Source organism: Protopterus annectens, chromosome 5.part1 (genome assembly GCF_019279795.1).
Source record: "Protopterus annectens isolate FY-2018-M chromosome 5.part1, PAN1.0, whole genome shotgun sequence".
NCBI classification, from domain to species: Eukaryota; Metazoa; Chordata; order Ceratodontiformes; family Protopteridae; genus Protopterus; species Protopterus annectens.
Genome location: NC_056736.1, coordinates 720771189 through 720786166, shown reverse-complemented (window position 1 = coordinate 720786166; position 14978 = coordinate 720771189). Strand labels below are relative to the sequence as shown.

At 41.8% G+C, this 14978-nt stretch overlaps 1 protein-coding gene across 1 annotated transcript in view; it reads right to left on the bottom strand.

The window, feature by feature from the left end:
• MYO7A (myosin VIIA) overlaps nt 1–14978 on the bottom strand; it is a 1588820-nt gene that overhangs the window by 319781 nt on the left and 1254061 nt on the right. The window contains exon 40 of the mRNA XM_044073349.1: nt 697–852. Within this exon, the coding sequence (XP_043929284.1) occupies nt 697–852 (156 nt within the window). The remainder of the gene's footprint in view (nt 1–696; nt 853–14978) is intronic.

The following is a 14978-nucleotide window of genomic DNA, read 5'->3' as shown; positions in this document are numbered from 1 at the left end:
GTCTCAAACAAATGTTTGACTATAAAGAAACACTTTTCTTCACAAAAATTGATGATGTGGAAAGTAATCTCCAATAGGGTACTTATCTGCCTAGCATTGCAGAAGTCAACTGTCAATCACCTGAAGCCAACAGAGGACCACACTTTTTGCCAATAAGAAATTTATGAACTTCTGGCATATTACCCACTGATTTTTTTTCCTGCTTTCCTCATTCAGGGCAGTGGGTGGGGCAAGTGGAAGGTATCTTAAAGTTCTGGAAGCTGCCTGCTTGGTCCGGTCTTTAGGAAGATGTCCCTCATATAGCCTGCTGCAGTAGTAATCTAATGATGAACACCTTCATTTTCCATAAAATGCACTGCAACCTGTTTTTTCAGCTTGTTATAAAGTCAGTTAATGGTACCTGTTGCCTTGTTATCAAGTAGACAGTATTACTATGGTCCTTACATTAATATAACATTACTGCTAAAATGTAGCTTAAGCACAGCCAAACTGTCTTGTGTCAGGAAAACGTACAAGGCCATCATGAAGTAGTACCTTGCTGGTTCCACTGCTTTCAGAGCAGAGGACCACTACTCAATACATCATATTGCCAATCTAAATTACTAAAATGTAAACTGATTTCTGCTACAGCACAGTCCAAATGCAAAATGAAGCAGATGCACGTCTTATATTCTTTGCAGTTATTCATATAAATACCTCAATGCCTTCTGTAGCCGTTGTATACAGTCATTTGCCAGTACATGATGCTTGCATGACTGTAAAAATCTTTGAACATGGGGCAGCAGGACATTGCTAGGAGGGAAAAGGCCTGTGCATAACCACAATAACTCCCAGCCTTTCTCTTCACTGTACCTGAAATTAATCAACAAGTGAAAATAGTCACAATTACATCAGAAACAGAAACAGCAGACATTTGACAAAATCATTAGGTTATTTTATTAAAACACTCTTAGCAAGTGCAATAGAGGCCAAACAACTACCATCTATTTTTTTAATTATTAGGAGACATTATTTATGATAACATTATATTGAGGCAGTTATTAGATATTTCACTGCAGAAATATCTGCGCTTAGTGTGCATAACCCATGGCTTAGGACTAGTATAAGTAACAACAACAGCTTTACCTTGTAACTTGGGACTGATTTGCAGATGATAGGATATGATGCAGAAGGAGGATGCAATTAAGCCAGACATCAATAGCAGGAAAAGGCTAGTTCTACAACAGGGACAAGCTGTGGAAATCTGGACAAGTCAGTTAATGAAACAATGATCTTAAGCTTGCACTGAAAAGAGACATTTGTATTTAGTGGGACTACTTAAAGTATTTGTCATATGACATGAAAATGATTCTCCAGAGATTATATAACAGGTTTGTTAAATCTTGTAACCTCATTTGACAGAACTTTTCACCTGACCATTATAAATGCTTCAGTAACTTAGTGACCAATAAATGTACTTCATAATACTGGCCCCAGATGCCAATTTCTCTGTTGTACTGGAAAACAGTGTATAATTCTTAATTTAAAAAAAATCAGAAACATTTTTCTATTTCAGAGACTTAAGAGTTGGGTTCATAGGCAAGTTGTATAGTATTCAGCATGTCACAGCATGGGAAGTGACCATACACAGACATGTGATTGATAGTACCAGCTAATGCCACAGAGTGGTGAGGATGGCATGGGAAGTGACCATACACAGACATGTTGTGATTGATGGTACCAGCTAATGCTACAGAGTGGTGAGGAAAGCAGATTGAGAAAAGATGTATGGAAACCATAGGAGATTACTAGGCTAATGGACATAGGGCCCTTACAACCCTAGCTAAGAGTTTATCCCCAAAAAAGAAATTTCAATCAGCACTTGTCGCCCCTGTCAATGAGGGACACAGATGGAACCCCTGAGATAAATCTGTGGTTTCCCATCCACTCATCAAGGTTGCTCTTGAAGAGGGTCAGTGACGTACTTTGTTTGACGTGTATGGGGAGTCTATTCCAGAGACGGGGCAGCCTCTGGGAGACAAACCTGTCTCTCCAGCAGGTTTTGTTAATGTCACTTATTAGATTTAAGCCTTTTGACTGGGTAATGCACAAGGAGTTAGACTTCTGGATATGGAGCATCTCTAGTAGAGCAGGGTCTGAGATTGCCTTGTAGGTGAGATACAGATCACCTCTGAGTAATCTGTATGATACCGAGTAAAGTGATAGTGATTTGAGCCTGTCCACACAAGCCATGGATTCTCTTTGTGAGGTATTTCTATGGCCATTCCAGTTGGTGCAGGTGTTTGAAAAGGTACTTACCAAATGGGGCGTTGTACTCAATTATAGGCCTAATGAGGGAGGAGTACGGAGAGGTAATAACCTAGTTTTTTTCTGGATGCAATCCCTTTACTTATGAGATGAACCACGTAAAAGGCTTTTCTGACAACTGCTGCTACTTAATGGTCAAATGTGAAATTGTTGTCAACCTCAATACACAAGTTTTCCACCACAGGTTATGTGCTAAGGGGGTTGCCTTGATGTGGTAATCAGGAGGGCCCGTTTTTGCCAAATGGTATGATAATACATTTTTTTTGTGTATAACTTAAGGCCATGACTTTGGTACCAGTGATATGTTGCTGTGAGACCCTCTTGCAGTATATTATCATTTGGGGAGTCAATGACAGCACCCGACTTACAGTCGTCCACAAACCTAGTCAGTCACAGGCCCTTTGTTTTTGCTGGATCTCTGAGAACTAAATGCCAAACAGTAGGGGGTCCCAGGACAGATCTCTGGGGAACACAATTAAGGATGGGTCTGCTGTTGGAGATGGTGGCACCTATTTTGACCTTGTGGGTCCTATTGGAGAGCCAGTTGGCACCCACTTGATGAGATAGGGATTTACGCCAAGTTGAGTTAGCTTTGCGATGATGCTCAAGCAGGGGATTGTGTTAAAAGCCTTGGCCAAGTCAAGGTGCGCTATATGTACTGACTTTCCCTCATCCAGGGTCTTGGTGACAGTCTCAAAGTCAACCAGGGTCAACAGGCAATATCTGCCCCTGATGAATCCGAATTGGGTGGGGTCAAGTGCTTGGAGATTGCCTATGTCCCTGTTTACAAGATCCATAATAATATGCTCCATGGCTTTACAGATCATACTTGTCAAGCTAATGGGGTAATAGTTTCCCAGGTCCGTAGAAGCACCACCTTTGTGCGAGCAGATGACGATGGCAGTTTCCCAGGTCAGTAGAGGCACCACCTTTGTGCACGCGGATGACGATGGAATGAAGCCTGTAATTAGTCTGTGGTTGAATGGGATGTTCAGTGGTGAAGCTAGTTCTTGCTGGAGATGATGAAGAATACAGCCTGGGATACTATCAAGTCCCATAGAAGCTGCATTCTTTGCCTTGGATAGGGCATTTAACACTTTATCTATGGAGATGTGAGGTGTGGGGCAAGTATCAAGGATGTCCAATGAGCCTTTGGGGGGGACAGGGGGTGAAGTTTGCTCTGAACCTATCTGCTAGCAGGTTGGCTAAGTCAACAGGATCAGTGTAAGTGGTACCATTAAGATCTAATTCAGAACAAACCTGGGCTTAGCCATGGAGGTTTCTGACGTAACTGAAAAAGGCTTTGTGGTTAGCCTTTATTTTGGAGGCTAGCTTTGATTCATAATTGGATTTGGAGGTTTTCACTAGTGATCTAATTTGCTTGTTGAGGCTAAGGAGGGAGATTTTCCAATTGGGAATTTCTACCTTTTTAGCCTTGGACAACAGTTTCTTCCTTTTGTTGTAAAGCCTGTTGATAGAGGTTGTCCACCAGATAGGTTTGTGTTTCCTTGAGGAGCAGGTTTTAGTTTTGTTGGGTATGGCTGAGTCCATACAGTTGTACAGGTGCTTGTATACTGCACTGGCTTACTGTTGAGCATATTTGTCTGCATCCTGTGAGGGGGGCAGTGGTGTGAAGCTACTGCTACCCTCCCTTAGAAGGTTGTAGTCAGTTTTTGAGCAGTTTTTTAGCCTGGTTACAGCTGGGGTGGGGGTTGGACAGGACAGACACTTTGAATGAGACAGACCGATGGTCTGATCTTATCAGGGAAGAACTTACTAGGGGGGTGGTGCAGCAGTCATCCATGCTGGTCAGAACCAAGTTTAGAATGTTATCTCCCCTTCTGGGGGATGAGACAAGCTGGTCTAGTGCATTAGAATTGATGAAGTCAAGGAATCATTGGGTGGATGCATTACAGCAGGAATAGTTCAACCAGTTTATTGTGAGGTAGTTGAAGTCACCAAGGATTAGGGTGCTAGAATCTGCCACAAGTAGGTCCAGGTAGGAGGAGTGGGTGTTCTGAGTTATTCAATGGGGTCTGTAGCTGGCTATAACTTGGATGAGTGTCTTGCCAATTGTCAATTGCACCTGGAGAAGTTCTAGTGCATCATGCTGGAAAACCAGTCTGGAGGTGTTTTTGTCTTTAACGTAAATAGAAACTCCACCACCCTTAGGCTTCCCAACCTCATTTGGGGTCAGAATGTGTGGAATGAGGTTATAGCTTGGTAAGGCAGGGGTGCTCTCTGCAACCTTGAACCAAGTTTCCATGACTGCACAGATGTCAGCATCTTTCAGTGCTAGGACAGCCACCAGTGATTGCATTTTTAGGTTAAGTCTCCTGGCATTACGCAGCATGACCTTCAATTTGCTTTTTGACAGCTCTTTTATGTTAGAAGATTTGTCTGTGGGACATTGCCTAAAAAAGGCATAATGGGGGAGGCAAGAGCCTGGCCAGAATCCTGAATCCCAGGGGTGACAAGTGGAGGCCATCTCTGGCAAAGTAAAGTCCTGTCAACAATGTCATCCCAGGCAGACAGATATCGGATCCCCTTGGAATGACACCAGAAACCAAGTCAATTATTTTTTGTTGGCATTGTGGCATCATTCTTGGTGAAGGTAGGATGCTGCTTAGGGCTAGGGTCATACCTGCCTGGGACACATAGTTTGACAGCTCAATCATGTCTCATTTCATATAGTCCAGGGAGGTACATCTCAAGTCATTCACACCAACATGAACAATGACAGAGTCATACTTGTACTTGTTATGGAGAGACTTAAGTGTGTGCATGGTATGGCGGAGTCTGGTACCAGACAGACAACTGACCGTGATCTTCTCCTTGTCGAGCTTGGAAGGGAGTCACCAAAGACTAGTATGTCTGGTTTATTGTTGTGCCTTATGGGCTGTATGAGTTTTATTGTTATACCTTATGGGCTGTGTTTGTGAGACACTGGTGTTGTCTGCTGTCTGCAATGTGTTTGGCGTTGTGTGTGGAATGTTTGTGAGTGTGTTTTGGAGGACTCTGTTGTTTAGGTAAGTTTTTATTGAGGACCTCTACATAGGTGGGTGTGTTGTGCTTAGCTATGTGATGTGAGTGGTGTGGTGTTTGTGCTGACAATCTCCTCTTTGTCAGGAGTACTGACTGTGGTGTGAGAGCATGGGTGATGTGGGTGGTGTGGTGTTTGTGCTGACAATCTCCTCTTTGTCAGGAGTACTAACTGTGGTGTGAGAGCATGGGTGATGTGGGTGGTGTGGTGTTTGTGCTGACAATCTTCTCATTGTCAGGAGTACTGACTGTGGCATGAGAGAGCATGGGTGATGTGAGTGGTGTGGTGTTTGTGCTGACAATCTTCTCTTTGTCAGGAGTACTGACTGTGGCATGAGAGAGCATGGGTGATGTGGGTGGTGTGGTGTTTGTGCTGACAATCTCCTGTTTGTCAGGAGTACTGACTGTGGCATGAGAGAACATGGGTGATGTGGGTGGTGTGGTGTTTGTGCTGACAATCTTCTCTTTGTCAGGAGTACTGACTGTGGTGTGAGAGCATGGGTGATGTGGGTGGTGTGGTGTTTGTGCTGACAATCTCCTCTTTGTCAGGAGTACTGACTGTGGTGTGAGAGCATGGGTGATGTGGGTGGTGTGGTGTTTGTGCTGACAATCTCCTGTTTGTCAGGAGTACTGACTGTGGCATGTGAGAGCATGGGTGATGTGGGTGGTGTGGTGTTTGTGCTGACAATCTCCTCTTTGTCAGGAGTACTGACTGTGGTGTGAGAGCATGGGTGATGTGGGTGGTGTGGTGTTTGTGCTGACAATCTCCTCTTTGTCAGGAGTACTGACTGTGGTGTGAGAGCATGGGTGATGTGGCTGATGTGGTGTTTGTGCTGACAATCTCCTGTTTGTCAGGAGTACTGACTGTGGCATGAGAGAGCATGGGTGATGTGGGTGGTGTGGTGTTTGTGCTGACAATCTTCTCTTTTTCAGGAGTACTGACTGTGGCGTGAGAGCATCGGTGATGTGGGTGGTGTGGTGTTTGTGCTGACAATCTTCTCTTTGTCAGGAGTACTGACTGTGGTGTGAGAGCATGGGTGATGTGGGTGGTGTGGTGTTAGTGCTGACAATCTCCTGTTTGTCAGGAGTACTGACTGTGGTGTGAGAACATGGGTGATGTGGGTGGTGTGGTGTTAGTGCTGACAATCTCCTGTTTGTCAGGAGTACTGACTGTGGTGTGAGAGCATGGGTGATGTGGGTCGTGTGATGTTTGTGCTGACAATCTTCTCTTTGTCAGGAGTACTGACTGTGGTGTGAGAGCATGGGTGATGTGGGTGGTGTGATGTTGGTGCTGATAATCTCCTGTTTGTCAGGAGTATTGACTGTGGTGTGAGAGCATGGGTGATGTGGGTGGTGTGGCGTTTGTGCTGACAATCTTCTCTTTGTCAGGAGTACTGACTGTGGTGTGAGAGCATGGGTGATGTGGGTGGTAAGGTGTTTGTGCTGACAATCTTCTCTTTGTCAGGAGTACTGACTGTGGCATGAGAGAGCATGGGTGATGTGGGTGGTGTGGTGTTTGTGCTGACAATCTCCTCTTTGTCAGGAGTACTGACTGTGGCATGAGAGAGCATGGGTGATGTGGGTGGTGTGGTGTTTGTGCTGACAATCTTTTCTTTGTCAGGAGTACTGACTGTGGCATGAGAGAGCATGGATTCCAGGTTACTGATGTAGCTGCACTTCACACAAGTAGAAGAATTGTGTGCTAGGAGAAGAGGGCTGACAGTGAACATGAGGCAGTTGCTACACTGTCTCAGTATGCCCATGTCGACCAAGCTGACAGGTGAAACTGATGGGAATTGTCCAGACATAGTGGGCCGAATGCTTGGGTGGACTTATGGACAGAGGACTTTGATAAGAGTTTGTCCACAAGACTGTAAACCAGAAAAACATTCTTAAATGTAAAATAACTGACCTGAAACCTAAGTGCTAAAACCAAAACTAAGAGGACTAGAATAACAGACAAATTTAATCAGGCTACTAATAAGCAGTAATAAATGCAGCAGGATAAAAGCACTTCAACACGTAAGAACAAGCAGCAAGGCAAAAATAAGGTAATAAAGTAGGAAGAACGCAATTACAGTAAAAGCAGCTGAATGAAGTGTGATTTTTTTTTTGTCCCAAAACACATCTCTGTGAAGCATCCATTTATAAGTCTGTGTTGTGGATCTGTTCAGAGTGTCTGTCACAAGGTTCTTTTCCGAAGGAATATAAGCAGCATGAAGAGTCACCTGATACTGGACAGCTGTATCCCAAACTGAAGAGCTAGTCTGCACAAGACATAAGACCATGTACCCCCCTTGCTTATTGATGTGCTACATCACTGTGTTTTTGTCTGCAAAGATTCTGAGAGGCCTTGGAAGGAACAGAGTATGGAAGGCCTAAAGAGCAAGGAGGAGAGGACAGCTCTCATCTCTTTAATGTTGATATGTCCCACCCTCTGACGAAGGGAGCAAAGGCCCTGAACCTTTAGAGGACTGAAAGAAGCCCCCCACCCCACATCTGAGGTATCTGGAAAGAGTTTCTGATAGGGGATTGAGGGATGAAAAGGTAGCCCTGGGCTGAGAGACAGTTGCTGTATCCACCATTGAAGCTCCAGTTTGAGGCATGGAAGAAAAAGAAGAATTAGAAAGTCCAAAGCATAAGAATGTTAAAGCAAAACTAACTTTAAGAACCACTGTAGCTTTTTTATATGAAACATGGCTAGGGGAAGCATAGGGATGGAGAATGCCATGTACCCAAATCCCTTAGATACTCCCTGACTGTAAATGAGCCACAGGAAGAAGAGATTGAAAAAAGGCAGAGTCAAAGCCTTGGGAGGTGGCAGGGATGCAAGCATAAGAGTAGTCTGGAGCCTGCACCTCAGAAAAACATGATCCTGAGGAGGAGTCGGAAAGGATTTTTGGAAATTCGCTGTAAACCCTAGGCTTTGCAAGAAGAAACAGCAAAATGGAGGTGCTAAATCAGGTTCTATGGAAAGGAAACCTGAAAGAACAAGTCGTTCAGGTAAGGAAAAGTCTGCATACCCTCATCCTGCAAAAAGCAATCACAGGAGTGAGGCATTTGGTGAAGACCTCTGGGGCAGTAGAGAGGCCAAAGGGCAAAGCAGAGAACTGAAAATGCAAGGAAGAAACAGAGAAATGCAAACGTTTCCTGAAACAGGGATGATTAGGAATATGGAGACAGGCATCCTTGAGATCCAGGGAGGCAAGAAAAGCCTGAGAGAGAAGAGGAGGAAACAGGGTTTGAATGGACAACATTCAAAAGGAAGGAACCCCCAAAAAGGTGTTGAGCTGAGAATGATCATACAGTGACATGCAAATGAAGGCACTCATTCTACTAAGTGCATAATGTCATTGTACTAAGTGCATAATGTCATTGTACTAAGTGCATAATGTCATCCTGCTAAGTGCATAATGTCATTGTACTAAGTGCATAATGTCATTCTGCTAAGTGCATAATGTCATTGTACTAAGTGCATAATGTCATCCTGCTAAGTGCATAATGTCATTGTACTAAGTGCATAATGTCATCCTGCTAAGTGCATAATGTCATTGTACTAAGTGCATAATGTCATCCTGCTAAGTGCATAATGTCATTGTACTAAGTGCATAATGTCATCCTGCTAAGTGCATAATGTCATTCTACTAAGTGCATAATGTCATCCTGCTAAGTGCATAATGTCATTGTACTAAGTGCATAATGTCATTCTACTAAGTGCATAATGTCATCCTGCTAAGTGCATAATGTCATTGTACTAAGTGCATAATGTCATCCTGCTAAGTGCATAATGTCATTGTACTAAGTGCATAATGTCATCCTGCTAAGTGCATAATGTCATCCTGCTAAGTGCATAATGTCATTGTACTAAGTGCATAATGTCATTCTGCTAAGTGCATAATGTGATGCAGATATGTAGCTCTGAAGCTAGGTCATGGTCACTAGCTGCAATGCACAGATGGCTTTGAGTAAATTGTGCATCAGTGTAAGAGCAAAAAGTACATGAGAAATGCTGGGGATGTATTATGCAAAGATGCTAGGAGCAGCAGAAGCCTTTGAGTTGTAGCGTAAAGTTTCTGTAAGAGCTACTGACTTCCCCCTTGGAAGCATAATACAGCAGCAGGTGGCATGAATGGAAACAGTACTGGCAACGTATTAATTAGTGCCTGTTAACAAATTGGCAGCTGGCCGAACATTTCTGAGTGGTTAGAGATGTCCTACAGGTATTTTCTGATGGGCCTATATCGCATCATTGAACTTTTATTTATTCTATTGAATACCTAATCGTCAAACCCTAATTGTCAAAGTCCCTATTCAGCAAACGACCTAAACATCAAAGTGGAATTCATCTATATTTTAGTTGGGCAAGACCCCCTGCAAATTTAATATATCAACTCCAAGACAGCATTACAGTGAGGCAATGGGTAAATCACGGCTAGTTGGCATGTCAGTCATGCAACAATTTTTTCAGGATGGCCAGTTAAAACAATTAGATGAATTCCACTTTGATATATAGATCGCTCACTGAATAGGGACTTTGACAACTAGGGTTCAATGATTAGGTATTCGACAGAATAAAAGTTTGACAATGTAATATAGACCCTTTTCTGATATGCATCATTCAGAAGTAGGATAAGGAGGATTGTGTAGAATTGCTATACCAGTGGACCTTTCAAAGGCGAATGGGAACACACTGATTATATCACAGGCTTTGACCAGTAGAGCACTGAATATATTCCTCAATACACCTACTTGTTCATGTAGATGAACATATCTGTTTTTCTGACACACTAGAGGAGAAAGCCACTACTGCGAGTGGCTTCTATGACATCATACACCTCATCAAAGTACTGGGTGGTATAAATCGCATACATATTGCATTAAAGGCACAACCTGGTGTCCATGGACAGAGCTATATCACTAGGAAAGACTACTATCACAACAAGAGAGATAGTATGCAAATCATAGAGGTTGTTAGTCAATGTGTCTGCAAAACATGCTGATGGTGCTCATGATTCACCTGTCTGGAATACAAATTACCTGTATCCCTGCTTCCTGCACTGTGAAACTCTCCAGGGGGACCTGTTTAGTAAGTAGAGGTATTGAAGTATTCTGACTAATATACAGCCAAAGACTATGTGCATACATGGCTTATATCCCATTCATTCCTTGTGTTTCATGTGATGCAGGATACTGACTGCAGCCATGGTTGATGACGTCTATAAGAAACCCACACAACATTGCCAAAATTAGGTATAACACTACCTGTACACAAACAACAACATTGTGCAGCACCCATACACAAACAACAACATTGTGCAGCATCTGCTCAGTCTGCTGAAATCATGGTTCTAATATCTTGGCCCTTCCAGATAACATGACAGTATGCTCCTGCCACAGCAAGAAAGCTGCATGTAGCAGGTTACATACTACATAATTTGATTATGAGGAAGCATACAGGCTGCCATCTATCCCAGAAACCCCCTTGTTGTCATTACAGCACCATATGTATGAGCCACCATGCTGACATAACCCAGCAATGTGTCAGAGAGACAGAAGATCTACACTACCTAGGCACTACATAGAAATACAGTTTAACTAAAGATGCATAGTCTACCTCGAGGGACCCTGACAAGCACAAAACTGAAGTTTCCATGGTAGAACAGTACAAGTACCTTGGCAGACTACAGGATAAAACTCTCTTTAAAAAATCTCATTGACAAAGTAGTTGCTAAAATTATTCTCCAAATAAAAGCCTTCTACTCCACATCAAACCACCTCAGCAAACAGGTCAGAGGAGCACTTGTTAAGAATATATTCATCCCTACACTTAAACATGCCCTCCCAATTACCATCTCACAATCCCTCTACAATAAAAGCGTTATTAACCTTTTAACACAATTAGAACATAATTTTCTCACATTACAACATGCAGACTTCTCTCACATTACAAAATGCTGACTACCAGTTACAACAAGCTTAGCTCTCCTCTTATCCTCACTTATTTTTAAAATCTTAAAATGTTGCTTCTGCCCACCTGTAAAAAAGTAAACTCCAAACAAATCCTCACTTTGCTCTCAGAAATTAGGACAATGGCACCTTAAGTTAACGCAGTGGTACATAACCTTTTAGTGGTGAGGGCCACTACACGAATTCTTAATGCATCTGTGGGCCACATCAAAACATAGTAAGTCGTTATGAGTTAACAACAGGTACAGGTGACTGGCATTTTTACTTAAGACAGCAGTTATGAAATTGCCTGTTTTCTACATCAGCTTTCCATTCAACTTTATTCTGACTTGCAGCCATGACGTATTACAAACTCTTGCAGAAAATTACTACTGTTTACAGACTATAAGTTAAAAACAATAAAGAACAGTTACTTCCACAGCTAAAATTCTAGGTGTGCGCAACTGCAGTCAATTAGTTACGTAAGCATGTGCTGGAAAACTTGCATGACTGCAGTAAGGCATAGCATTTTTTTACTTTTTTAAACATTTTTGGTTACTCTTTGGGGACCAGATGGTGTTGCGTTGAGGGCTAGATTTGGCCCCGGGCTGGACATTGTGCACCACTGAGTTAACGTGATCACCATTTAGATAAGCAGTAAGTGAGAAAAGCTTCTGTAAGATTGTTCAAATTAACATGAATCTTCTCCAAGTGGAATTCAGACAAATTACAGATTACAAGTAGTTTTGGCAAAAAAATAACAGAAGACATAAAAAGCAGATACAAATGTTTGTGTTATATAGACAAAGACTATCTCCCTACTACCCCAGTAGTACTTGCAATTGCCCCATCTAATATATAACTTCTCCTATTGAGAAGGTTGTAAATAGTCTACAGTGTCACACTCACCTGAGGGAATGGGGAGGGGGATGTGGAAATAACCCTGTACAAAAGGGGGTGGGATGGAAATAACCCAGTACAAAGGTGGGTGGGTGGAAATAACCCAGTACAAAGGGGGGTGGAAATAACTCATTACAAAGGGGGGGTGGAAATAACCCAGTACTACTTAACTTTCTTGTGTCTTGGGCAACCAGGACATTGTAAATAGCATTTTGTACTGTATTATACCTCGAGAGAGATTTTACTTCCATTTTATAAATATAAGTATCTGCTTTAGACTGCTAACTGCTGTAAAATATCTATCATTCTATGTTATAATTTGAATACGATAATGTTTCTAATGGATTCTTTGGTGTTGCTGCTCTCAATTTCTCTGAATCTAGCTACATGCAAAATTGCTACAGATAAAATGTCAACATTTTTTGAAATTATTTTGCATACCATTGTGTGAAATGTTGCTATGTTTACTTTGCCATGTGTAAAATTTCAACTTTTGCAAAACTATTTCACAACTGCTGTGAAATGTAACAACCTGTACATTTGTCATAAGTGTGATCCTTATTGCTGTCATTGCATTTAATTTGTCTCTTCAGTGGTGTTAATTTGTGCAATGGCACCCAGGTTATGGTTGAAAAATGTTGCTGGAATAGCACACGTACTAGGTAAACAAAGTAACGGTATTACGTCACACAGGACAACAAAGTAATGGTGTTACATCACACAGAACAACAAAGTAAAGGTGTTACGTCACACAGAACAACAAAGTAACGGTGTTACGTCACACAGAACAACAAAGTAACGGTGTTATGTCACACAGAACAACAAAGTAACGGTGTTACGTCACACAGAACAACAAAGTAATGGTGTTATGTCACACAGAACAACAAAGTAATGAAGTTACATCACACAGAACAACAAAGTAATGGTGTTACATCACACAGAACAAACAAGATGCACACAGTGCTAGTCAAAGGTCTAAGTTGGAAAGAGCTTCAGGATTAGGTCTACTGGGTTTATCCAAGAAGATAGGTGACAATTTGGGTGTGGACGATGGGAGGGATATTGAGACAGATGGAGAGAGAAAATAGGAATCGACCTGTATGGTAAGCTCATAACATATCCTATACTGTTTCTTCCTTCCATCTCGATGGTTGGAATAGATTCCCCATCTTTGTTATTGGGTGGCATCATGGCATGGTACCCCTGAGAATGGTAGAATCAAAGGATACCATGGATAATTATATTTATATTATTCTGAATTTGTTAACCGGGGTAGAGAATTAGCTTGAGTTTATAGTGTTAATAAAGTTTATTGTTGACCATGTTGCTGCAACACAAATGTCATCCATACAGTATAACTTGAAATATACGACTCCCCATAAATATTCGAAAACGTGCACTCTGATTGGCCAGCCCAACCAACGTGCCCATTGTATATCCCACAATATACAAACAGAAAAATGGCTGGTCACCCGGACTTCTTTCCGTTGGTATGTTGTTTAAATTTTATTTTTATTTTTTAAAAAATAAAAATAAAATCTTTAGCCCCGACTCCGGACATACCAACAAGGCAGCTTGTTCAAAATACTAAGGAAATCATGTATGTTATTTAAAATTAAACACACATACCTGATATCCCTTGTATTTCTTCCATGCTGTCTCTTTCCTACCCCTAAACTGCCCTAAAGTTTTTTTTTAAAATTAAAAAAAAAAAAAAAGAAAAGAAAACAAAAACAGAGCAACAGAGACTTTCTTTTCTCCATTCCTTCTGTTTCAAAGCATTGATGTACTGAGTATGTGTGGGAATGCAAGTCCCATACGCATGTGCAGTACATCAACACAAGGAAGCAGTATACCACCAGCCACAGAAGAGCAATAATGCGCCGTTATACAAAGACATTATTTAAGAAAAGTAAGTATTTTTTCTTAAATAATGTCATTGTATAATAGCAATAACCAACTCTGTGGTTGTGGTATATTGAAATTTACCCACAGTTGGCTTTATTTAATCACTTGGGCTTCACCCTCGTGATTACACCACGTCAGCCATGGGTAAATCTTCAATATACCAAACCACATCATCGGTTACTGCTTAAGTAAATCATGGAAGTTGAACTGGATCTTGTGGAACAGTTCCTCATTTCCTTCTCAACAAAAACGACACAAAAGGTTGTTCATCTTTTCTAAACATTTTTGTCCTAGGAAGATATAACTTGATCTGTCTGTGCATATTCAACGTTGTTGTTGTGTCTTTTGGCTTTTCCCGGTTAGGGGTTGCCACAGTGGAACTCCAGTCCGCTAATGATTGGCAGTAGATTTTTACATGCCGAGTTGCCAGCCCTGACGCACAACCTTCAACGAAGGTACGCATTCACGCATGTCTCCCCACAGAAGACGCTTTAGCTGAGAATCGAACAGGACAACATCTTACTGTGAGGCGACAATGCTACCGCAGCACCTGTAGCACATACTGTGCTTTGTTAGAATATTTTTGCAAGAAAACTGGTAGATGAATGGCTTGGTTCAAGGCTGTATTAAAGGCTATTTTAGGAGGAAAGGCAGTGTTTGGTCACAAAGACTCTATTTTTAAGAAAAAAAAAACCAGAAATGGTGACTTACTGAATAAGTCATGTGCTTCAAATACACACACACACACACACACACACACACACACACACACACACACACACACACACACACACACACACACACACACACACACACAAAACACACACAGATTGTGTGTATGTGTGTGTGAGTATATATATATATATATATATATA